At 45.0% G+C, this 26,713-nt stretch overlaps 1 protein-coding gene across 5 annotated transcripts; it reads right to left on the reverse strand.

Moving 5' to 3' along the window:
* Positions 1-1,844: 1,844 nt before the first annotated feature.
* On the reverse strand, positions 1,845-26,713 carry LOC132386586 (zinc finger protein 229-like). 5 transcript variants are annotated; one of them, XR_009509596.1, is made up of 5 exons: positions 26,577-26,713; positions 22,804-22,976; positions 21,436-21,602; positions 6,389-6,479; positions 1,845-2,098 (listed from the first exon to the last, which is right to left on the reverse strand). XR_009509596.1 is itself a non-coding variant. In XM_059958884.1 (5 exons), the coding sequence occupies exon 5, from the start codon at positions 10,396-10,398 to the stop codon at positions 9,082-9,084; it is 1,317 nt and encodes a 438-aa protein (XP_059814867.1). In that variant the 5' UTR covers positions 10,399-10,806; positions 12,660-12,880; positions 21,436-21,602; positions 22,804-22,976; positions 26,577-26,713; the 3' UTR covers positions 8,071-9,081. The 5 variants fall into 5 exon arrangements, 3 of the variants coding, with proteins under 3 accessions (XP_059814867.1, XP_059814868.1, XP_059814866.1); XM_059958884.1 differs by lacking the exons at positions 1,845-2,098; positions 6,389-6,479 and adding exons at positions 8,071-10,806; positions 12,660-12,880; XM_059958885.1 differs by lacking the exons at positions 1,845-2,098; positions 6,389-6,479 and adding an exon at positions 8,071-10,806 and having other exon boundaries at positions 21,436-21,598.

Consider the following 26,713-nt stretch of genomic DNA (forward strand, 5'->3'; position numbering starts at 1 on the left):
GGAAGATGATGATGGCGTGTTAGTAATAGGGCAAAGAAATCGCGGCCGAATGTAATAAGTATTTTGTGTCAATCTTCACTGTGTAAGACACTTGCAGTATAATACTATAAGACATAGGAGCAGAATTAGGCCATTCAGCCCTATCGAGTCTGCTCCGCCGTTCTATCATGGCTGATCCCGGTTCTCACTCAACCCCATGCACCTGTCTCCTCGGCATATCCTGTAATGCCTCGACTGATCCATAAACTATTAGCTTTTGCCTGAAATGTACACACAGAGTTGGCCCCCACCGCCATCTGTGTCAGAGAATTCCACAGATTCACTGCTGTCTGACTAAATAAAATCCTCCTTAACTGCTCTAAAAGGTTGCTCCTCCGCTTTCAGGCTGTGCCCTCTGTTGTGGCTACCCCCACCATAGGAAAAGGCCTCTCCTCATCCACCCTATCTGGACTTTTCCACATTCGGTGGGTTTCAGTGAGATTCAAGATTCAGGATGAGGTTTATTACAACAGGCATTTGGCTTGAAATTTGTTGACAGCAGCAGCAATTCAATGCAATTCATATTCTGGCATAGATAATAATAATAAATGAATTAAAACAATAATCAAACAGCAGTTCAATGCAATTCATATTCTGGCATAGATAATAATAAACTAATTAAAACAGTAATCAACAAGTAAATCAATTATGTGTGATGAATAGTTTATTAAAATGTGTAAAAACAGAAATACTGTATATTGAAGAGTGTCCAAAGCTTTCAAAGTCCATTCAGGAATCGGATGGCAGAGGGGAAGAAGCTTTTCCTGAATCACTGAGTGTGCGCCTTCAGGCTTCTGTATCTCCTACCTGATGGTAACAGTGAGGAAAGGGCATGTCCTGGGTGCTGAAGGTCCTTTATAATGGACGCTGCCTTTCTGTGATACCGCTTCCTGAAGATGTCCTGGATGCTTTGTAGTCTCGTACCCAAGATGGAGGTGACGAGATTTACAGCCTTCTGCAGCTTCTGAACACCCTCCACCCACATTTACTAAACATAAGTCAGTGCAGAAGTACAGGCCCAAAGCTGGCAAACGCTTCTCATACTTAACCCCTTCATTCCCGGAATCATCTTCTTGAAGATCCTCTGGACTCTCTCCAATGACAACGCACATTTTCTAAGATAGAAGTCCCACATACTCTAACTCCAACAGAATGTTACTCTTCATTGGTAGAGGGATTGAATTCAAGAGCAGGGAGGTAATGCTGCCACTATACAGGGTACCGGTGAGGCCGCACCTGGAGTACTGTGTGCAGTTCTGGTCTCCGTACACGAGGAAGGATAGACAGTACTGGCTTTGGAGGCAATGCAGAGAAGGTGAACCAGTTTGATTCCAGGGATGAGGGGGTTAACCTATGAGGAGAGATTGAGTCGCCTGGGACTTTTCTCTCTGGGGTTCAGAAGAATGAGAGGGAATCTTATAGAAATACCCAGAATTTTGAAGGGGATAGATAAGATAGAAGTAGGAAAGTTGTTTCCATTGGTAGATGAGACTAGAACTTGGGGACATTGCCTCAAGATTCAGGAGAGAAGAGTTAGGGCGGAGATGAGGAGAAACTGTTTTTCCCAGAGAGTGCTGAATCTGTGGAATTCTCTGTCCAGGGAAGCAGTTGAGGTTTCCTCACGAAGTATATTTAAGATACAGTTAGATAGGTTTTTGCAGAATAAGGTAATTAATGGTTATAGGGAAAAGGCTGGTAGATGGAGCTGAGTTCAGCCATGATTTTATTGAATGGCGGGGCAGGCTCAATGGGCCAATGGCCGACTCCTGCTCCTATTTCTTATGTTCTGACGTGTGGCCTGAGTAGTCTCTTATAAAGTAACAGCATTATCTCCTTGCTAGTATATTCTACTTCACTTTAAATAAAGCCAGCATTGCAGTTGCCTTCGTTACCATAGACTCAACCCGTAAACTAATCTTCTGGGAGTCTTGCCCAAGGTCCTGGTGGCGTAGTGACGTCAGCGCCGGACTCCGTAACGGAGGTCCCTGGGTTCGAATACAGTCGCTCCCTTGTACGCTTTCCATTCGTGCCGGATTGAGTGTTGAGCTCGCAATTCGACCTCATCAAATAAAGAAAGATACTGTGAAATGTCTGTGTGAGGAGTAGCGCCCCACACAACCTTCCGATCCGCGCCTTGTAAGGCACGAAAATGCCCGACGCTGCCCTGAGTCAGTCCTGAGTCGACGACGTCATCATCATCATCATCATCATCACATTTCCTTCTGTACATCTGTGGTTTGAACCTTCTCCCCAATCAGATGATAGTTCACCATTGTTCCTTTTGCCAAAATGCTTTGTTGTACATTTCCCAGTTTTGTATTCCATTTGCCCGTTCTTCAAACTTGTGTCCTGCTGCAATCGTATTGCACCCTCAGCACCACCATCGCCTCCACCTATCTTTGTATCATCCGCAAACCTTGTCACAAAGCCATCAGTTCCATTATCCAAGTCATTGACAAACAATGTGAAAAGTAGCGGTCCGAATACTGACCCCTGAAGACCACAAGTCACTGCTGGCCAACCAGAAAAGGCCGCTTTTATTCCCACTCGCTGCCTCTTGGCTGTCAGCCATTCCTCTATCCATGCCAGTATTACTTCTGACTTTTATCCTGTTAAGCAGTTTCATGTGTGACACCTTATCGGAAGCTTTCTGAAAATCCACAAGTAAATGATATCCACTGCCTCTCGTTTGTCCATCCTGCTTATGACTTCCTCGAAGATCTGTAACAGACTTGTCAGGCAAGATTTCCCTGTATAGAACTTATGCTGGCTTTGACATTATATCATTAGTCTCCTAGTACCCCAGAACCTCAACTGTTATCATGACTCCACACTTTCCCAGCCACTGAGGTTAGGCTAACTGGACTATAATTTGCTTTACTTTGCCTTCCTCCCTTCCCAAAGAGTGGATTGACATTTGCAATCTTCCTGTCCTCCGGGACCATGCCAGAATCAAGTGATTCTTGACGTGTCATGACCAATGCATCTGTTATCTCTCCAGCAACCTCTCTCAGGACTCTGGGATGTAGTCCATCTGGTCCAGGTGACTTATCCACTTCAAGAACCTGTGTTTGCCTCAAACGTTTTCCTTTGTAATAGCAATGGCACTCACTCCTGTTCCCTGACACTCATAGATCTCTGGCACACTGGTGGTGTCTTCCACGGACAAGACGGATGCAAAGTACCTATCAAGTTCGTCTACCATCTCTTCCCCATTTGTACCCCATGAGCATCATTTTCCAGTGGTCCAATATCAACTCTCGCTTCCCTTTCGTATATTTTATAACTGGTTTATATTATTGTATAGTTTGCTGTCATATTTCACCTTTCCCCTTACAGCTTTTATTTTTAACTTGCCTGTTGTTGGATGTTAAAAGCTACCCAGCTATCCAACCTACTACTCATTTTTGCTACCTTATATGCTTTTATACAGTTCTTAACTTCCTTTGTCAGCCACGATAGCCTAGCCCCGCTGTTTGAGAACTACGTCTGTGGAATATATCTATCCTGCACATTATGAACTATTCCCAGAAACGTCAGACATTTCTGCTCTGGCATCATCTCCACAACCATCCTTTTCCAATCCACCTGGGGAATCACCTTTCTCATGCCTCTGTAATTCCCTTTCATTCCATTGAGATATTACACAGGTGACCTGTGCTTCTCCCTCACAAATTGCAGTAGGACTTCAATCATATTATGATCACTGCCTTCTAATGGTTCCTTTACATTAACCTGCCTAATAAGATCTGGGTTATTACACAACACCCAATGTAAGATAGCAGTTCCCCGAGTAGGCTCAACCATCAGCTGCTCTAAAAAGCCATTTCGTTTGCATTCAATACATCCCCTCTTTTGCGATCTCACGCCAATCTGACTTTCCCGATCCTCCTGCAGATTGAAGTCACCCACTACAGTTGTGTCATTAAATTTATTACGTAAATGCCAAACATTCAGCAGTACCTGGGGCAGAAGTGAGGATACATGCTTTTACCAAGAAGAGGAGGTGTTTTTGAAGCAGGAAGGCCTGAAGGTAGATAAGACACCGCGGAGTTCAGAAAGAGGTAGCTGAAGAGATTGTGAAGGCATTAGAGTCATAAAACACTACAACACAGGAAAATGCCATTCGGCCAGTCTAGTCCGTGCTAAAGCATTAATCTTCCGAGTTCAAACAACTTCCACCTGGACCATCGCCCTCCATATGCTTCTCATCCAGTGACCTAAGCAAACTTCTCTTAAAGATTACAATCGTCCCTGCCACTTGCTCAGCAGCTCGGTGCACACTCTCCCCGCCTCTGAATGAAGAAGTTCCCCCTTAGTTTTCTCTTCAAGTGATGAGTAATCATCTATCAGAAATCACTAGATTTTGGAACGGTTCTGGTGGACCAGACATTTGCAAATGCCACTCCACTATTTAAGAGGAAAATTATTGGACAGTTAGTCTGACCTTAGTGGTCAGGAAGATGTTAGAGTGTACTAAGAGTGTGTTTCTTGGGTACTGTAGTTGGTGAAGCATGATGAAGTAGGCCAAAGTCAGCCGGATTTTTTCGAGGAAATCTTGACTGACAAATCTCTTGGAATACTTTGCGGAAATAACAGGAATGATAGATAAAGCAGAGGCAGTGTATGTTGTTTGCTTGGATTTTCAGATGATCTTCAACAAGGTACCCCATGCAAGGCTTATTGAGAAAGTAAGGAGGCATGGGATCCAAGGGCACATTGATTTGTGCATCCAGAGCTGCCTTGCTCACAGAAGAGAAAGAGTGGTTGTAGACTGGTCATATTCTGCATGGAGGTCGGTGACCAGTGGTCTGCCTCAGGGATCGGTTCTGGGACCCCTACCCTTCGTGACTTTAATAAATGATCTGGATGAGGAAGTGGAGGTACGGGTTAGTAAATTTGCTGATGACACAAAGGTTGGGATAGGTTGCAGGGGGATATTGATAGTCTGCAATCCTGGGCTGAGAAGCAGCAAATGGAGTTCAACCCAAAGAAGTGTGATGTGGTTCATTTGCTTCGGTCAAATATGATAGCATATAGTATTAATGGTAAACCTCTTGGCAGTGTGGAGGAACAGAGGGATCTTGGGGTCGGAGTCCACAGGGCACTCAAAGCTGCTATGTAGGTTGACTCTGTGGTTAAGAAGCCATACTGTGCGTTGGCCTTAATCATCCGCAGGCTTGAGTTTAAAAGCCGAGATGTAATGTTGCAGTTATATAGGACTTTGGTCAGACCCCACTTGGAGTACTGTGCTCAGTCCTGGTCGCCAAACTACAGGAAGGATGTGGAAGCCATAGAAAGGGTGCTGAGGAGATTTACGAGGATGTTGTTTGGATAGGGATAGGTTGAGTGAACTCAGTCTTTTCTCCTTGGAGTGGTGGAGGATGAGAGGTGTCCTGATAAAAGTGTTCATGAAAATGAGAGACATTGATCGTGTGGATCATTGGAGGCTTTTTCCCAGGGCTGAAAGTGCTAGCACGAGAGGGCATAGTTTGAAGATGCTTGGAAGTAGGTACAGAGGAGATGTCAGGGGTAAGTTTTTTACACAGAGAGTGGTAAGTGTTTGGAATGGGCTGCCGGCAATGGTGGTGGAGGCGGACATGATAGGGTCTTTTAAGAGACTCCTGGATAGGTACACGGAGATTAGAAATACAGAGAACTGTAGGTAACCCTTGGCATTTCTAGAGCAAGGACATGTTCGGCATCGCTTTGTGAGCCAAAGGGCCTGTAACGTGCTGCAGGTTTTCTATGTTTCTAAGGTGCTGCACGTGAGGCTGCTTAACAGGATCACAGCTCATGGAATTACAGGGAATAAACTTGTACTGACAAGGGAGAAAGAGTCAGAATAATGTGGGCAATTCTGTTTTGCTGTCGGTAACAAATGCTGTTGTGTAGGGGTCAGTATTGAGACCGCATCGTTTCATGTTAAATCTGAATGTTATGGATGACGGCATTGATACCTTGGCGACGAACATTGCTGTTGATACAAAGATAGGTATGGGACAGGTAGTTTAGAGCAAAGCGGGAGTCTGCAGAAGGACTTCGATAGGTCTGGAGAATGCCAGCAAAGTAGCAGTTGAAATACAGTGTATGCAAGTCATGTACATTTGGTAGAAGTAATTGGGCGTAGAAAAAAAATAAATGGGAGAAGCTTGAAAAAATTAGAGGTGCATAAGTGCTTGTAAGTCCTTGAGCAAGAGGCCCTAAAGATTTGCTTGTAGATTGAGTTGATTAAGGATGACAACTGGAATGTTAGCAATATAAGAGCAAGGATGCGATACTATAGCTTTATAACGCATTGGGCAGATCACTGTTGGTGTATTGTGAGCAGATTCCGACCTGTACTTACGATTTATTATCTGAGCAAAAGATGTGTTCGTATTGGAGTGGGTCTGGAGAAGTTTCAAAGAATGATTCCAGGAAGACCAAGAGTGGATGACCTGGATGAGGAAGTACGTGGGAAGGGATTCACTCAGTCATCCAACCTACAGAAATTTATCAATATCCACTGCTGCTGATTTCCACACACAAATAAATCAAAAGGGATATGCCCAATCAAATAGATAATTAATCGATCAATAGCCCCCAAACAACACGGCCTAGCCGGACACATAACAGGGAACTTTAACATCTCACAACACTGGATTCAGTAATGAAACCCGTGATTAATGTTCTTGTCCCTCTGAAATCATAAGAAACGCACATTGAGGTGCATTTTAATACGAGCGCTTCCCCACAGGTGATGTCATACAGACCCCCCTCGTGGCTGACGTCACGCATGGGCTTCACACACCGGGATCTGCCCTTACGTGCACAGTGTCTTACGTCATCCATGCGCTGCTGAGCTCGGGCTTTATCAGTTTAATAGCTGGGCTAATAGTCACGTGACCAGCCGTCCCCCACAGCTGTCAACAGAGGATTCAGGGGCTGCGCTATTCCCTCTGGTGCAAAGCGATGTCAATCACTTGTTACCACTAGTCGCAGAGGTGGACAAGTCCAGAGGGTGTTACCCCCGCTGAGTTAGCCTCCCCTCCGGCCTCAAACTCCACATCACACCGGAGTAAATGTCCGTTTTTTGATTTATTTCCATTTCCCTCCAAGAGAAGTTGGGGTGTTTGTGAAGCGTCTGCTGCGGCCGGAGTCTGATGTGTCGCCGAGAGGTAGGAGGAAACCACTCGGCCCATCGGTTTGATGCCAGTTCCCTGGTGAGGGAGAGGAGGGATTTTATTGAATGGAAAAAGATAGTGTGAGAGGGGGCAGGCAATATGTTTGTCCCGGTGGAAATCTCTGGAAATATCTGAGCCCACAGTGGTGGCGAACAGAGGGATTCACATTGGGGGGGGGGGGGAACACCAGCAGACGGTTGACCTGCAAGTGGGGCCAATGACGGGCGTAGGAGGTGAGTGTTTGGGGCAACACGGGGCTGCTGCAGATGAACATTTTTTGCACAGATGATTAACCAAGTGGTTAGAGAGTATTTGTTATAGAGTGTGCAATGAAGTTTCAACAGACTCATCCCTGAAATGGTTGGGTCATCATGTGAAGAAAGATCAAATGTGATAACCCTTTCATTTAGGGAATCGAGGACTGAGAAGTGAACACATTGAAATGCCCAACATCATTACCAGTAGAAAAAGGGATCCCAGTCTCTGAAAAAGGAGGTGGATGCCGATATTTTATAATAAAACCCCTATTGTTTTACCTTTACCTCCTCTCCCAATTTTATGGTTGCCTTGGTCCTTCACACCCCCTTACCTGTTTAAGATTCAGCCCATTAGCAGCAGTCAGCAATTCATTTTTTTCTGGCTTTTCGTAATGCCTCAGGGGTTGGCGCTTCCAGAAATTTATAAATGTCCATTGCTGCTGATTTCCACACACAAATAAATCAAAAGGGATTTCCCCAATCATTCATCGATCAATAGCCACCAAATTTGTTCATATCCCAGACGCAGGCCCCAAATTTGTTATGAACCATAATGCTTTAGAAACAAGCCAGCAGCAATAGACTACACCTGGAGTCTGGTTTTGATGTTAAATCTGTCTTTATTAGAATCTACTTGTAATATTGCAACTTAAACAAGATAAACAGAAGTTAACAGTGTTAAGTTTATAACTGTGTGTAAATGTAACTCCCAAACTATTGAACTCGGAGGAAACAAGGCTCGGAGTCTTGAGATGGTAAAGTATGAAAGTTCAGTTCAACTACAGAATAGGCGATAAGAGAGAGAGATTTGTAATCCAGGGTAAATGGCAAGAGAAGGCAAAAATGTCGATATTATGTAGATAATATGTAGATATATGTAGATATGTAAATATGTACATTCCTCAGGTTCCATGGTGGTAAAACGAAAGAACAGTCATTGTAGAATTTATCCGTCATCATTCCAAATCCACATACTGATTATCACCGAAAGTGACTTGTCACAAGGGGTATGTTTTCAAGTGAACTACCACACCACAGCCATTCAAGTGTTAACACATAAGTGGTCTCCACAGGATATCCCAAATCAGATCCACTCCTATGGATCAAACAATGTGACTTCCACACATTTGATGTACATGAATCGATAATTAACCCACCCTTGTGGGCATAGGAAACTTTTAAACAGTGACCCTTGGTCACTAGTTCCCTGGTTTCAATCCTTCCATTTTTCCTCCTTCGTCTCCATTTGACTCTGAGTGTCTGTGTCCTCGGTTAAAACTAAACAAGCGCGAGCGATGTAAACAGGCTGCAAGTCAGACTGATTCATCTTCTTAATCTCTCTCTCTTAAAATGAGAGTCCACAGCAAAGGAAACCCAGGGATTCATAACAACGGCCAGTCCCCACTGTGAACTGACTGGTGTGCCAGTAGTTGTGATGACTGAGTGAATCCTATCCCACAGTCTAAGCAGGTGAATGGCTTTTCCCCAGCGTGAACTCGCTGATGATTCTGTAGGTGGGAGGACTGAGTGAATCGCTTCCCGCATTCTGAGCAGATGAACGGCTTCTCCCCAGTGTGAACTGACAGGTGTGCCAGTAGTTAGGATGACCGAGTGAAACTCTACCCACAGTCTGAGCAGGTGAACAGCTTCTTCCCAGTGTGAACTCGCTGATTCTGTATGTGGGATGACTGAGTGAATCCCCTCCCACAGACTGAGCAGAAGAACGGCTTCTCTCCAGTGTGAACTCGCTGATGTCTCTGTAGGTGGGATGACCGAGTGAATCTCTTCCCACAGACTGAGCAGGTGAACGGCTTCTCTCCAGTGTGAACTCGCTGATGACTCTGTAGGCTGGATGAATGAGTGAATCCCTTCCCACAGTCTGAGCAGGTGAACGGCTTCTCCCCTGTGTGCACTCGCTGATGTACCAGTAAGGTCGATGACAGAGTGAATCCCTTCCCACAGACTGAGCAGGTGTATGGCTTCACGCCAGTATGAACTGACTGGTGTGCCAGTAGTTGGGATGACCGAGTGAAACTCTTCCCACAGTCTGAGCAGGTGAATGGCTTCTCTCCAGTGTGAACTCGCTGATGACTCTGTAGGTGGGATGAATCAGTGAATCTCTTCCCACAGACTGAGCAGGTGAACGGCTTCTCCCCAGTGTGAACTCTCTGATGTCTCTGTAGTGTGGATGACTCAGTGAATCCCTTCCCACAGACTGAGCAGATAAATGGCTTCTCCCCAGTGTGAAATTGTTGATGTCTCTGTAGGTAGGATGACAGTGTGAATCCCTTCCCACATTGTGAGCAGGTGAACAGCTTCTCCCCAGTGTGAACTTTCTGATGTCTCTGCAGGTCAGATGACTGAGTGAATCCCTTCCCACATTCTGAACAGGTGAACGGCTTCTCCCTTGTGTGAACTTGCTGATGATTCTGTACATGGGATGAATGAGTGAATCCCTTCCCACAGACTGAACAGATGAATGGCCTCTCCCCAGTGTGAACTCGCTGATGACTCTGTAGGGCGGATGAATCAGTGAATCCCTTCCTACAGACTGAGCAGGTGAATGGCCTCTCCCCGTTGTGAACTCGCTGATGTCTCAGTAGGTGGGATGACTGAGTGAATCCCTTCCCACAGACTGAGCAGGTGAATGGCTTCTCCCCAGTATGAACTGACTGGTGTGCCAGTAGTCGGGATGACCGAGTGAAACTCTTCCCACAGTCTGAGCAGGTGAACGGCTTCTCCCCAGTGTGAACTTGCTGATGACTCTGTAGGTTGGATGACTGAGTGAATCTCTTCCCACAGTCTGAGCAGGTGAATGGCTTCTCCCCAGTGTGAACTCGCTGATGTCTCTGTAGGTTGCATGATGCAGTGAAACCCTTCCCGCAGACTGTGCAGGTGAATGGCCGTGCCCTGGTGTGAACACGCTGGTGTGCCATTAGGTCAGATGACCGAGAGAATCACTTCCCTGAAATTCAGTAGATGACCAGACTCTGCTCAGTGTGATCTGACTGGTGTGTCCACAGGTGGGTTGCCAGACAGAATCCTTTCTCACACACAGAACAGGTGAATGGCCTTGCCCAGTGTGAACTTGCTGATATACCTTCAATTGTGATAACGGAGTGAATCCATTCCCACTGTCTGAGCAGGTGAAAGGCCTTTCTCCTCTGTAAAATGACGGGCTTGCTAGATGTTCAAATGACCAAGTGAATCCCTCTCCACAGTCTGAGCTGGAAGGACGGTTGATTGAATACCTTGCTCCACTTCTTAAATATCTGGACAGAGACAGCAAAACTGGCGTGTCGTGTTTGAGATTCCTGGAGACAAATTTCTTCTCATTTTTTATCCTGTAAAAGATTGACAACATCCATCAATGGGTTTAGGACAACATTTCCGATGAGATTACTTGAGTTGCCATGGTTTGATTTAGTATCACACTGTTACAGTGAGGTTAAACTCAAGTTGGAAGATAAATCATCTCCTGACTGGGCAGACTGCTGGTATCTGGAATGACCATCTATTCCCATATGCATTTCAAGTTCCAACTCCTTACAGTGCAGGGTTACAAACTGCAGCTGGATGCACATCTTGGAAGTGAGGGCATCAGGGACACTACAGGTCTTCCCATCTACCCTACAATACACCCTCTAACTTGTAATAACCAGTGTGTACATAAATCTTGCACTGTGTATTTTTTTTACCCAGTGATAAGATGTGCACAGTGAATTTTTATAGAGAGGTATTCATTTTAAGAGCTGGCAAATCACTGTCAATAGGAACATTGATCTCCTCTGGGTTCGATCAAGTTCATCTGCACTCTCACACAACCGATGCAGCTGGCCTGTAATGGGTAATGAAGGATTTTCTCACCAAAATTTTTTGCATATTGTCCATATGTGGTTTGCTTGCTAAGTTACACTTTAAAAAGTCAGATTTCCAAATATCACTCCACTTCTACCCATTTGCAAATTCTCCAGCAACTACTGCAACACCAGGATACACACAAGTATCCCCTGAAGCCTCCCCCAACGACTGACAGTGGTGAACTCAGTGATGGCAATGCCAATGAATACGAAGGGAAGGACAGGAGTCTGTCTCATTGGAGTCTGGCACATTTGGGATGTGAAAGATACTTGCTGCCCATGACAAAGGTGTTTGATATCATTACATACCCAGAGAGAATGGGACAAAACATGTTCTCATGGGTAGAAAAGTCCAGAACAAGAGGAGGTAGAACAAGCAACAGACACAAAATGCTGGAGGAACTCAGCAGGTCAAGCAGCATCTATAGAAAAGAGTACTAATGCTGAATTCCTCTAGCATTTTGTGAGTGTTGCTTGGATTTCCAGCATCTGCAGATTTTCTCTTGTTAGTGATTGGAGATAGAACAAAGGTGATTTTCTCAACTGGTGATGTAAAAGATTTTGTTCCCTTTCACTGAGTTGCTAATCCTTGCCTTTATTATAGCTGGAAGCTCAGCTCTGTCTGAGAGATCCATCTGTTCCCTTTCCCTCAGCAGCCGGAAGCTCCCCGGGGCCCATGTACGGATCGTGGTGCTGAGAGACAGGGACGAGAGCAGGACTGTCCCGGGATTGTTGGCCACGGTGTCCGGATTTCACAGGAATTGTCCTGAAGTCAGTGCTTAAGATAAAAACACAGAGAATTGCTCTTATCTGTACCCGACATTTTCAAGGCCTTCTGTGTACTGCGCGCATACGTAATACTCAGGGATGGCCTCAGCCTTATGCCTGCATATTTCATCGGCACTTTAGCGCCGGCAAAATTCTTAACGCATGGCCCTCTGAGACATCACGGTGCCATTAACCATTTCTGCAAGCACCGGTTCAATGTCCATACCTCATTTTTTTTATAGTGTGTGTAGAAAAAATCTGCAGCTGTTCTAATGCAGAAAGTGGCTCCCATAAACAATATACTCAATATCAACGTGTATCTAATGCCAAAGTACAATGCTGTTATAAAACACAGGAGATTCTGCAGTTGCTGGAAATACAGAGGCACACACATGCACAAAAAGCTGGAGGAACTCTGCAATTCAGAGAGCAACTAAGCAGCGGAGTACACAGTCTAGGCATGCTGAAGGGGCTCGGCGTAAACATTGTCTTTTTATTCCTCTCCACATTTGCTGCCCGAAATTAACCACCATTTTTTTTCGGTCAACCAGTTTCCAAATGTTTCTGACCTTTCTTTTGTAGTCACATCCTGCTGGTTCCTCCTGATTCCTCCTCCTCCTCCTCGTAAACACTGGACCCCATCTCTCTCTGGAGTAACTTTTGGTTTTTGACTCTGCACCATCGAAGATTCACTCGCTACTCTGCTGTCAGACTTTAGAGGTGCATTGTGTTTAGAGACCCCAGATTCACTTACAGTGAGTGTCGTTTTAAGTGCTTGACTGAGGTGGAGCTGTGATGTCAGTCACAAGGAGAGAGAGAGAGAGAGAGAACGTCAAAACTACAGTGAGCTTTTCGTCTTTTTCACCCTGGACAAAATCATGCAGGTGTATGAGATGATGAGAGGCATTGGTCGGGTGGATAGCCAGAGGCTTTTTCCCAGGGCAGAAATAGCTAACACGAGGGGGAATAGGTTTAAGCTGCTTGGAAGTAGGTACAGGGGAGGCGTCAGAGCCAAGTTTTTTAAGCAAAGAGAGGTGTGTGTGTGGAATGCACTGCCAGCGACGATGGTAGAGGTGGATACAATAGGGTCTTTTAAGATACTCTCAGATAGGTACATGGAGCTTAGGAAAATAGGTAGCTATGCGGCAGGGTAATACTAAGCAGCTTCTAGAGTAAGATACATGGTCGGCACAGCAATGTGGGACAAAGCATCTGTAATGAGTTGTGCATTTATATGTTTCCATGCAGTTCACGGGAAATCTCCTATCCCACGGAGTGGTGACTAGTTGCAACCTGTCATCTCAGGGAGAGTGAGAGGGGAACGGCAGGGAGAGATTTTGATATACGGATATGGAACAGAAACATGGGCAGGAACCAGATGGGCTGAGTGGCCTTTTTAGTGTACATTGTGAGTGTGGTAGAGACAGTAAGTACCTGAGACACGGGATTTGATACAGAACTGATTTATCTTTCACAGATCCACAATATTAAACACCAATCTAGATTAAGACTAACATCAGCAGAACGGAGTCCTCCAATGCTCAGTGACCAGGGTTCAGCCACAAGAACTTCAGAATCAGAACCATCCCTCATGATCCTGCAGCTGCCTTCAGTCACCGTAATGGCTAAACTTTTAACACAGAGATGACTTGAACATCCTCCCTGATGTAGGACTGCTCAGACCGATGATGTACGGGAGAAGGAAAAAAAAGAGATAATAAAGTTGTTTGCACCGTTAGGGATAAACAGAGAGGAAAAGGTGGAATGTTTCTTGAATGCATCTATTTTAATGCTGGGAACAATGTAAGAAAGGTGGATGAGCTTAGAGTATGGATTGATAACTGGAAATATGATGTTGTATCTATTAGTGAAACATGGTTGCAGGAGGGGTGTGATTGGCAACTAAATATTCCTGGATTTTGTTGTTTCAGAAGGGCAAGGGGGGAGGTATTGCAATGCTTGTCTGAGAAAATATTGTAGCAGTGCTTTGACAAGATAGATTACAGGGCTCATTTAGGGAGCCTATTTGGGTGGAATTGAGGAATGGGAAAGGTATAGTAACACTTATAGGGGTGTATTGTAAACCACCGAATTGGAGGAGCAAATTTGTAAGGAGATAGCAGATATTTGCAGTAAGCACAAGGTTGTGATTGTGGGAGATTTTAAATGTCCACACATAGAAACGTAGAACATAGGTGCAGGAGTAGGCCATTAGGCCCTTCAATCCTGCACCGCCATTCAGTATGATCATGGCTGATCATCCAACTCAGAACCCAGTACCTGCTTTCTCTCCAAACCCCTGATCCCTTTAGCCACAAGGGCCATTTCTAACTCCCTCTTAAATATAGCCAATGAACTGGCCTCAACTGTTTCCTGTGGCAGAGAATTCCACAGATTCACCACTCTGTGTGTGAAGAAGTTTTTCCTCATCTTTGTTCTAAAAGGCTTCCCCTTTATCCTTAAACTGTGACCCCTCGTTCTGGACTCCCCCAACATCGGAAACAATCTTCCTGCATCTAGCCTGTCCAATCCCTTTAGATTTTTATACGTTTCAATAAGATCCCCCCTCAATCTTCTAAATTCCAGCGAGTATAAGCCTAGTTGATCCAGTCTTTCTTCATATGAAAGTCCTGCCATCCCAGGAATCAATCTGGTGAACCTTCTTTATACTCCCTCTATGGCAAGAATTTCTTTCCTCAGATTAGGGAACCAAAACTGCACACAGTACGCCGGCTGTGGCCTCATCTGGGCCTTGTACAACTGCAGTAGAACCTCCCTGCTCCTGCACTCAAATCCTCTTGCTACGAATGCCAACAAACCATTTGCCTTTTTCACTGCCTGATGTACCTGCATGGCCACTTTCAATGACTGGTGTACAATGACACCCAGGTCTCATTGCACCTCCCCTTTTCCTAATCAGCCATTCAGATAATAATCTGTTTTCCTGTTCTTGCAACCAAAGTGAATAACCTTACATTTATCCACATTAAATTGCATCTGCCATGAATTTGCCTACTCACCTAACCTCACCAAGTCACCCTGCATCCTCTTAGCATCCACACAGCTAACACTGCCACGCAGCTTTGTGTTATCCGCAAAATTGGGAGACGCTGCATTTAATTCCATCGTATAAATCATTATTGTAAACAACTGGGGTCCCAGCACAGAGCCTTGCAGTACCCCACTGGTGACTGCCTGCCAATCGGAAAAGGTCCCATTTATTCCCACTCTTTGCTTCCTGTTTGCCAACCAATTCTCTATCCACTTCAATACCATACCCCCAGTACCGTGCGCTTTAAGACTGCACACTAATCTCCTGTGTGGGACCTTGTCAAAAGCCTTTTGACAATCCAAATATACCACATCCACTTGTTCTCCCCTATCCATTCTACCAGTTACATCATCAAAAAATTCTTTAAGATTCGCCAGACATGATTTTCCTTTCACAAATCCATGTTGTCCTATTATTTCACTTCTTTCCAAATGTGCTGTTATTACATCTTTCAAAACAAACTCTAACATTTTACCCACCTCCAATGTCAGGCTAACCAGTCTATAATTCCCCGGTTTCTCTCTCTCTCATTTTTTAAAAAAAGTGAGGTCACATTAGCCACCCTCCAATCCTCAGGAACTAATCCAGAATCTAAGGAGTTTTGAAAAATTATCACTAATGCATCCATTATTTCTTGGGCTACTTTCTGAAGCACTCTGAGATGCAGACCATCTTGCCCTGGGGATTTATCTGCCTTTAATCCCTTCAATTTATCTAACACCACTTCCCTACTAACATGTATTTCCCTCAGTTCCTCCATCTCACTAGACCCTTGGTTCTCTACTATTTCCAGAAGATTATTTATGTCCTCCTTAGCGAAGACAGAACTAAGATAGTTATTCAATTGGTCTGCCATGTCCTTGTTCCCTATGATCAATTCACCTGTTTCGAACTGAAAGGGACTTACATTTGTCTTAACCAATCTTTTTTCTGTTCACTTATCTATAAATCATTTACAGTCAGTTTTCCACTCTCGATCAGGAAATAGTATCGGAAAAGGGATTCCAGCTATCAGACGCTACAATCACTCTGTCAGGGTTCGAAGGCACGGAACTTACCTATTCACGTACCCAGCCACTGCAGGTGGAATTCCAGGGGAGCCAGTGTGAGGTTTCATTTACAGTCACCACCAGAGGGGGGGTGTAATTTCGCAGGGAGAGACTTGCTCTGTCCGTTGGAAGTCGAGATTCTTTGCACAGTCAATGCTGTCACCCTTGTCAGGTGAACAACCGACAGCTTCCCCAGTTTCTGACCCCCAGGAGGAGGGCAATTAAATTGGACTCCACTCCTTCTGCCAGCAGCCAACCCTCATGTGACTCTGTGCTTTGACCCTACGGGGTGCGCCACTGAGGAAAGCCAATATTATGCATCCCCCGAGGGACAGAAGTTCCCAGTCACGGTGATTAGAGAGGTTCAAGGAAGAGACAGTATTGCATTACTGGCCGAATTTCCGGATTTCCTTTGGCGACAGGCAGAACTGGTAGTTGCCCATACTGTGGCGACCCATTTCCTAGCGTATCCGAACCGACTCACAATTAGATAGCCTACGGGGGTTTGCGAGCACAGAGCTTTGGAGCCTCTGCGCCATGGGGGGGGGGCCGGTTGACAGAGGCTTAAAAGTGAGGCTGAAGTTTTCGAATAAAGTTTTTTCCTTCGACTGCAGTTACCGACTCCGTGTCATAATTTTAGCGCTGCGTGTAGCACACTGCTACAATACCACCATTAGGATTTGCACTGGGTTCAAGCCAAAGAGCCCAGGGTTCCTGCCCTACACCCTAACAAAACAAGCCTTCAGCACCGAGGGAGACTGTGGGTCGAGTCCAGGGGTGCGCAAACTTTTTGACTTGTGGGCCACAAAGGGCCACGGACGGAGTGTTTTGGTAATACACCTCATAAGAGAAAATAAAATATCATGGGATATGTAGACAACATGTGCTTTAATTTCAATTGAAAATGCATTACAACAAAATATCTGTCTTTGAAGTCCCATGGTATTTAGCTATTTATTGAAATGACTTTTAAAACACTGAAAATTAAATGAATAAAATACAGCTTTTTTAAATAGTAACAGTTACTATTTTAAAGCACTGAAAATTCTGTTATCCTTCAAGATATTATCATCATCACTCTCCTCCTGCCTGTCTTTATTTCAAAAACGGTAGGAGATGCAGGTCTACTTGTCCTGCTCCTTCTTATTCAATAGTCCCCTGTGCCAAAACTCAACAATGACCAGCACAAGTACAGAACAATGACAGCGCGCCAGTAGGCAGAGCACGTTATTTGATCTGGAGCGCATTTTTTATCTTGAGAACGTACGTGCACCTGCGCACTACTCATGTCCATCACTTAACAGCAATGACGTAACATGTAATGCTTATTGAAAAAAATATTTTCAAATGTATTTTTTACATAACACAACGAAGAAACTTATTTTTAATTTCAGTGGGAACAATGTTGTTGGTCTCCCTTTTTAGCCAGCGCATCAAAGTCTGGATTTAGTATTGTTGTGGTGATTCTCAGGATGGATCTGAGGTGTTGGTCAGTTAACTTGGATCTGTGGCTGGCTTTGTTGATGTTCATGACGCTGAACGCCTGTTCACACAAATAGGTTGAGCTGAACAAAGAGTAAAGTGCAAATGTGGAGTAATACGCTGCACCTCAACAAAGGTCAATATGTAGTGGTGTGCTACATGCAGCGCTAAAATTACGACACAGAGTCGGTAACTGCAGTCGACGGAAAAAAACTTTATTCGAAATCCCCAGCTTCACTTTTAAGCCTCCCTCAACCTGCCCCCCGTGGCGCAGAGGCTCCAAAACTCTGTGCTCACAAATCCCCGCAGGCTATCTCCCTTAGCCGGAACGCTGGCTAATTGTGAGCCGGTTCGGATGTGCCAGGAAATGGGTCGCCACAAATGTATATAGAGTGCGTCATCTACTGGGAAAATGCCAGAATTGCGGGGAAAAAAACGTTAACAAGGCTTATTAATATAATTTCATCAAGTTCTGCGGGCCGGATTAAAAAGCTTAACGGGCCGTAGTTTGCCCATGCCTGGTCTAGTCCAATATAGGAAGGAGTCTATGGTGAAGACGGGATATCTGGTAAGAAAACCTTTTAATGGTGGCCAATCCCATGCTGTACCCCATCTCTGTGCAATTTCAGGCCAAGAAGTCTGTTGCACCAACTGCCCCTCTGTCTGGATCACCATGAAAGAAGGACAGACTCTCCCATCCATTTCGCAATATCCCCTCAATCCCGAGGCAAATTTTTATGAGAATAGAAGCTCTTTTGTGGATCCAGCAGGATAACAATATTCTGACTATGCAATAGTGATGGGCAGTGAAGTAATTGAACAGGCCTCTTTTGAAGCAGCTGTCTCCGCCCAGAAGGCTGAGCTGTTTGCTCTGACTCGTGCCTGTATCCCAGCAACAGACTAAAGTGGGAACGTTTACACAAACTCCCGTTATGCATTTGGAATTGTACATGACTACTGGGCTCTCTGGGAACGTGGGGATCCCTGACTTTCTCTGCCCACCCCATTAGTAATGCCACATTTGTAAACAACTTACTCACCGCTCTACAGCTCCCTCGAGTTTTGTTTTTCTCAGGGGGACGCCTCTGAGGAGAAGCGAAAACTGTGGTCCCAGATGGGGTGCCAGAAAGACCCCGACCTAGGTATTTGGATCACCCCAGTGGGACAGGTTTGAGTTCCGACAGAGTTTTTACCAATATTGTTTGATTATATATGTAATTATTCACACCTGGGAAAGGAGGGGATGGTTGGTAACCTGTACCCTGCACACCAGGTACGAGTCCCTTGCCAGGTGGACCTTTCTCATGTCTACAAGTTGATTTTATTGAATTGCCTAGAGTACATTGCTATAGATACTGCTTAGATATTATAGATGTGTTTAGTAGATGGGTTGAAGCTATTCCAACTACCAACAATACTGTTATGACTGTTGTGAAGGTATTATTACAGGATATAATTCCCAGGTACGGCCTGCCAAAGATGCTGAGCTCTGACAATGGCCCACACTTCGTGATGAAAGTAAACAAAGGCGTAAGTAATGAACTAGCTATCCAGCAACAATTCAACTTTGTACACCACCCATGGGCTGCTGGCACAGTGGAGAGAGCCAATGGCACTCTGAAGAGTAAATTGGCCAAACTAACAGTGGAGAATGGAATCAGTTGAAAGTCCTACCAGTTCCATATGAGGGTTACTCAACAGGGGAAAACAGATTTGTCACCAGCTGAAATTATTTATGGATGGCCCATGAGGACACCCTGGGGACTAAGACCTTGTGTACCATTGCTCCCAGAAAGTCTACCAACAAAATTGGATATTCATACCCAAGGGGAAGACATGGGGAAATATATATGCCAACTATCCAAAATTTTCCAAGCATACATTCACAGGTACGACAGACTTACAAGGAAGAGAACTACTCTGCAGAGAGGAGTGACTATCCCACCATGGAACCTGGGATACTTTTTTCCTGACAAACAACTGGGATTGAGGGAACCTTGGACCTCGGTGGAGAGGACCATATTAGGTGTTGCTGACCACTTACATGGGTGTGAAACTGAAGGGGCAATCTCGGTGGATACAGCAATTAGGTGCCAAACATGTTACTGAAGGAACTGTGTAGAAGGTCTCTCTTAGACTAATGGAAAACGTATTGGTTGTTAGTGGTGTTCATGGTTATGTCTTTGAGAGGGCTCACCCCAGCATCCGGGGGCACCCATGTCAACATTTCCATCTTTCTGTCATACCTATGCCAAACAGGTAGAACTAGGTGTCTGCTGGGTTTGTGCTGAAATTCCACAGCATGGTAAAACTGTGGTTCCAATGTCAGTAATCCTGCTCAACCAGAGTGAGGAACTCTCAGCCCGGGCTTTCTCAAATAACTTCCGGGGAAGTGAGATGAGGACCTGTGGTCCAGTCAGAGATGACTGCGGCTGTCAGTGTTTTGAGGGATGGTGTCTCAGGCCCCCATCAAATGGAACTTCCAATACTGGGAAACATGCATCCTGGCCATACTTGCAGGTGCCCAGCAGCCGAGAGGAACAACTGAGTCTGCTTGATTTTGAATGATTACTTTTCTCTCCTATGGAGTAGCCAGGAATTCATTAGAGATAATCAATTTGGATACAGCACTTGAGGAGCTGGCCACAACACTGCAGGGGCCCTGACAGTAACAGAAGCCCAAGTAATGGAAATATCCACTGAAATGATTGCAATCTGGCAAACAGTCGTACAGAATCGTACGGCTTTAGAGTTTATCCCAGCTGAGAAAGACGGAACCTGTGCTGTTATTGACACAGAATGCTGCACGTATATCCCCTAATGAATCTACTAACATTACACCCCTCTCCGAGCACACTGAAAAGGAGATTGACAGCATCAAGAAAGTAGGGCAGGATTTACACGGGTTCACCGATTACACAGGTGATCTTTGAAGGCCTATTTGGTAATATGTGGGGAATAAGACTGCATTATGGCCTAATATTTGTATATATCTTTGTTACAATTACTGTTGTACACTGTCTTTACCCACTGATAAGTCAAAGCTGTCGTCAGTTGCTTTCTCTGTAAAAAGTTACTGCGTTGTTGATAATGTAATGATCAAAAGGAGGGAAGGATAAAGTGTGTAAAATGGTTAACGCTTTGTTAAACAATAGCAGCCTGTTTTTCTGAAAGAAACTGCTGATGATCAACAGATGTACTAAGCCATGCTGAGCCATATTTCTTCTTGAGGGTAGCTAGCTAGGGTTTCCGGATGATTATCTCCTTGCGCATTCACATGTAGAGATAGGACAGCTTCAGTCTGTTCTGTGTGGGTAAACCATTATGACTATTTTGTAGTTTGTCTTTAGGGGCTCCAGCCTGTCATGTAGTACATAGCCTGTCTTGTGTGGGGGTACCTGGATGGATATATCTGTGGTGTAAGGGGAATTGTTAGTCAGTTAGTGAATTGGGTGGGAACAGTCACAGACTGTTCCTGTTTGAGCAACTAACTAAGTAAGCCCCGGGTGCTTGGAATAAAGAGTTTGTACCGTACGGTCTCTGAGTGACTTTATGCGGATTCGACTTCCACAGAATGGGAAGGGTTTTAAAGGGCTGCGCTGCTGGAAGCTCATTACCAGACCTGGAGTGATTGCAACTGGGTCTGACAGAGGCATAACTGGTACTTCTGGGCACATTCAGTCTCCCTCCAACTATCTCCTACCTTCCTTTGTACAGGTATGTAATGTCTAAAGGACCAGTGTTTGAGTAAATGAGACTCACCAGACTTTCTCCTGACTGAATCAATGGAAACCCTGAGTCAGATGGGTCCTCTCCAGTCGGTGCTCTCAGTCCTCGGGCTGGTTCACTTGTTGCTGTTCCCTTGTCTTAGCCGTGGTTTGCTTCTAGTTGGAGTTTTTCTTCCAAGAAACCTCTCACCGCAGGTCTAACTTTAACCAGAGAGACAATGAAGCACAATAACAATAAAAAGGAGAACCAAACATTTCTGGTTAATGTTACTGAGAACAAAACGTAGAAAGCTGATATAATGATCTCAGTAAACATTTTTATATTGTCACTCACACATCACAAAACAATACGGGATAAGGAGGAGCCATCATTCAGTCAGGAACAGAATTATGTGATTTGGTCCAACTGGTCTGCCTCACCATTTAACCATGGCTGATTTTCATTCCAACACCACATTCCTGCCTTCCTCCTGTAACCCTGAGCTGCTCAGCAATCATCAATATGTTAATCTCTGTCATATGTATATCCAAATGGCAGCTTCAACCACCCTCTGTGGCAACAAATTCCACAGATCAGACATCTTCTGGCTGAATTTTTTCCTCCTCTCAGTTTTAAAGGAAAGCTTCTTTATTCTGAGACTGTGCCATCAGATCACAGTCTAATGGAAACATCCTCTCCATGTCCACTGTATCCAGGATTTTCAGTATTTGGTAGGTTTATTTAACCAAACATCCCTCCACCATCCCCACCGTCCCTTTGAACTCTGTTGAGCACAGGTCCAAAACAATCAAATGCTCCTCAAACATAATGCCGAACATTCCTGAGATTATTCTTGTAAACCTTGTTCACAACAACTGTACTGAACACATTTCTAGGAATAACAAACTAATTGGCACCAGGGTAATTTGCAGGGAAAAGTTGTGGTTACTTTATTGTTCAACTATCAAAGAGTGAGCTATTTCCACTTCCACATTAAAACTGATACATTTTAGGAAACATAAACCAATCCAGAGTGAATGTAATAAAAAGAAATTGGAATGACCAAACTGCTCAGCAGGTAAGGAACAGCTGTGGGGAGGGGGACAATCTTTACAATTCAGGTTAATAACATTTTGTCAGGATGACTTCAAACATTTTCAGTTTTTAGTGCAGATCTCCAGCAACTTAAGATTGTGCCCGATTTCCACCACTTCATCCAGATTTGACTTCCACAATATGTGAGTGATTTTAAAGGGTTGGGCTGCTGGAAGCACATTACCAGACCTGGTGTGATTGCAACTGTGTCTGACAGAGGCATAAATGTTTCTTCTGGGCACATTCAGTCTCAACAACTGTTTCCCATCTTCTATTGTACAGGTATGTAATGTATAAAGAACCAGTGTTTGAGTAAATGAGACTCACCAAACTTCCTCCTCACTGACTCACTGGGAACTCCAAGTCAGCTGATTCAGTGTTGTTCTCTCCAGTTGATGCTCTCAGTCCTTGGGCCAGTTCACTTGTTGCTATTCCCACATCTTTAGCCATGGTTTGCTTCCAGTTGGGGTTTTTCTTCCAATAAACCTCTCACCACAGGTCTAACAGTAACCAGAGAGATAATGAAGCACAGTAACAATGAAAAAGAGAACCAAACATTTCTGCTTAATATTACTAAGAACAAAACTCACTGAAATTTAAACATTGAAGCCAAATATAATAATCTCAGTGAACAATATTATATTGTCCCTCACACATCAAAAAACAATATAGGATAAGAAGGAGCCATCATTCTGTCATGGTAGTACAGGAACAGGATCAGGTGATTTAATCCATCTGGGCTATAAACATGTAGGAGCAATGTGTGGTTCAGTGCCATGCTCAAGGATACAACACACTGCCTGGCCTGAGGCTCAAACTCATGACCTTCAGATTGCTTAACCACTTGGCCACATGCACATCACAGAAACCACTCTCCCCCCTAGACTTCCCAGTCCCTCGGTAAAGCAGGCAGTGAAATCAAAGATCCCCAAAACCTGAGACGTTCTCCTTTCTCAGCCACCCCAGTCCAGGAGAAGACACAACAGTCAGAAAGCTCAAGGACAAATGTGAGCAGCCTCAGGAAACGAGGCGAGTTGGGGGAAGTTAACGGGACTCAGTGACCAACATCAGATTCCCCAACACAACATAGAGGAAGTACCCTGACCCATCTGGGGACTCTGAGCACACACCACGTCATCTTGCATTACAAAGTGAAGGGTAGGACAGATCGACAGTAAACAGACTCACGTGACCTGTCAGTGGGTCTCCCTTTTCAACTCTGTGGAAATAGACAGCCTGGGCTCCAGGTTTGGATCGTTCAATGCAGATTAAGTGAAGTCTACACATTTTTGCCCAGCCCAGATAATCGGAAAATAAATGAGTAATTGGTCCTCAGTTCGGGGCTCACGGCCAACATCGGATCTCCCCGCTCGGGATCGGTCTCAATACTCCCCGATGGGAATGCAATATCTTCAGCCCACAGACAGTGATTCCAACCCCTGGCTCCCCCACCCAGGAGGTGAGGAGCCTTCCCTCGATCCCACAGGTGATGCACTTCAGCACTGAGCGGAAAAGAAAACACCGCCCAGACGGAGACATTGAACATGCGCGAAGTGAGTGTCACATCATCCGGAGGGCGGGTCCTCGGAAACAGATGCACAGGTGCTGCCCATCTGCTGTTAAATGGGAGGGGCAACGGGATTACGTGACCAGTCGGGTCTCCCACCCCAGGCAGAGCTCTCCAGCTACCCACCACTCTGTGTAAAGAAACAAACTTGCTGCTTACATCTCCTCTCACCATAAATATATCAGACATTTCAACCCCCAGGAAAAATAGATTGTCTGTCCACTCAGAATCCGAATCAGGTTTATTATCACCGGTGTGTGTCATGAAATTTGAAAACCGTGCAGCAGCAATTCAATGCAATACATATTATAGAAGGAAAAAAAAACAATATAAAATAATAAAAAATAAACAACTAAATCATTTACAGTTCATCTGGGACCCTTACTCTTTGTGATTTTGATAAATGACCTGGATGAGGAAGTGGAGGGATGGGTTAGGAAGTTTGCTGATGACACAAAGGTTGGAGGAGTTGTGGATAATGTGGAGGGCTGTCCGAGGATTCAGTGGGACATTGATAGGATGAACAAATGGGCAAAAAAGTGGCAGATGGAGTTCAACCAGGATAAGTGTGAAGTGATTCATTTTGTTAGGTCAAACATAATGGTAGAATATAACATTAATGGTAAGACTCTTGGCAGTGTGGAGGATCAGAGGGATCCTGGGGTCCCAGTCCATAGGACACTCAAAGCTGCTACGCAGGTTGACTTTGTGGTTAAGAAGGCATATCAATCTTCAATCAATCTTCATCAATCGTGGGATTGAATTTAGGAGCCGAGAGGTAATGTTGCAGCTATATGTGATGCTGGTCACACCCCAATGTGCTCAATTCTGGTTGCCTCACTACAAGAAGCATGTGGAAACCATAGAAAGGGTGCAGAGGAGATTTACGCAGATGTTGCCTGGATTGGGGAGCATGCCTTATTAGAAAAGTTTGAGTGAACTCGGCCTTTTCTACTTGGAGCAACAGAAGATGAGAGGTGGCCTGATAGACGTGTATAAGATAATGACAGGCATTGATCATGTGGATGGTCAGAGACTTTTTCCCTGGTCTGAAATGGTTATGGCAAGACAGCACAATAGGTACCTGGAGACACTGGAGAAAAATAAAGAAATACTAGCTTAGAACAATAGAGGGCTACGGGTAACCATAGTAATTCCTAAGTTAGGGTCATGTTGGCACAACTTTGTGAGCTGAAGGGCTTGTATTGTGCTGTAGGTTTTCTATGTTTCTGTGAATAAATTAAAAATCGTGCAACAAACAGAAATACTATATATTTTAAATGTGAGGTAGTGTTCAAGGGTTCAAAATCCATTTATCAATCGGATGGCAGAGGGGAAGAAACTGTTCCTGAATCACTGAGTGTGAGCCTTCAGACTTCTGTACCTCCTACCTCATGGTAACAGTGAGAAAACGACATGCCCTGGGTGCTGGAGGTCCTTGATAATGGACGCTGCCTTTCTGAGACATGGCTTCTAATCGTCTGGTAATCTTCTAAACGTCTATCCAGTCTCACCCCAGCCGGCAAGGCTCCGGAGAAAACGACACAATTTTGTCCAACCTCCCGTTACAGCTCAGGCCCTCTAATCCAGGCAATATCCTGGTAAACCTTTTCTGCGCCCACTCCAAAGCCCCGATATCCTTCCGAGTATAGGAGAGACCAGAACTGTATGAAACACTCCAGATGTGGTCTAACTAGTTTTATAAAGCTGCAACGCAACTTCCCGACTTTTGAACTCAATGCTTCAACTAATAAAGACAACCATGCCATTTGTCTTCATAACCACCCGATCAATCTGTGCAGTCTCTCTCAGGGAGCGATGAACTTGGAGTCTAAGATCCCTCTGATCATCGACACTGTTCAGGGTTTTGCATTTAACAGTGCACTGTCGCATACATTCGACCTACCGAGCTGCCAAGATGATCATCACGAATCAAATCTCACTGAGATTTCTCAGGTCCTGTTGAATTTATTACCAAGTGCACAAGTACGGGAAGGTACAGGTACAGAGAAACACTGACTTGTGGCAGCATCACTGGCAAGTACATTCAGATAACACACAGAACAGCAATTATACAATTCTCTGTCAGTAACAAGATAGAAACATGTTTTACGTCATCCTGCTAATAGGACCAGAACAACAGGGGCTGAGCGGCGGCTCATCTCAGACGGTTCGGTGTGAAGGTCTCACAACGCGGACCGACCCCGGCAGATTCTGTGAAGGAAGCGAGGCGAGGCCGCCAGTTCGGGAAAGTTCATCCCCTCCCCCTTCAGGTTTCACCGACCACCCTGTGTTTCTCTCTCCCTTCCCCTCCCCCACCTTTTATTCTCCAGTCCTGCCGAAGGGCAGTAATGTCGGCAATGTCGACTGTATTCTTCCCCTAGATGCTGCCCGGCCTGCTGAGTTCTTCCGGCATTTTGTGCGCGTTGTTCGCATTTCCAGCATCTGCAGATTTTCTCTTGTTTAAGTTCGGGAAAGTTAACTCACTACCCAACGTCAGACCTCCCCGCTCGGGACCGGCTTCAATACTCACTGAATGGAAATTGTTGGTGTTGCCCCGCAGAGAATAATCCGTCTCCGGCTCCCCGTCCAAGGGGGCGAGGACCCCCTCCTGATCCCGATCCCGATCCCGATCCCGATCCCGATCCCGATCCCGGACCCGCCGTTGAC

This window comes from Hypanus sabinus, unplaced genomic scaffold (genome assembly GCF_030144855.1).
Source record: "Hypanus sabinus isolate sHypSab1 unplaced genomic scaffold, sHypSab1.hap1 scaffold_122, whole genome shotgun sequence".
Classification (NCBI taxonomy): domain Eukaryota; kingdom Metazoa; phylum Chordata; class Chondrichthyes; order Myliobatiformes; family Dasyatidae; genus Hypanus; species Hypanus sabinus.

What these genes read in the sequence shown, in the direction of transcription:
- LOC132386586 (XM_059958885.1), bottom strand. Translation starts at nt 10,398, where the DNA reads ATGGCACACCAGCGTGTTCACACCAGGGCACGGCCATTCACCTGCACA.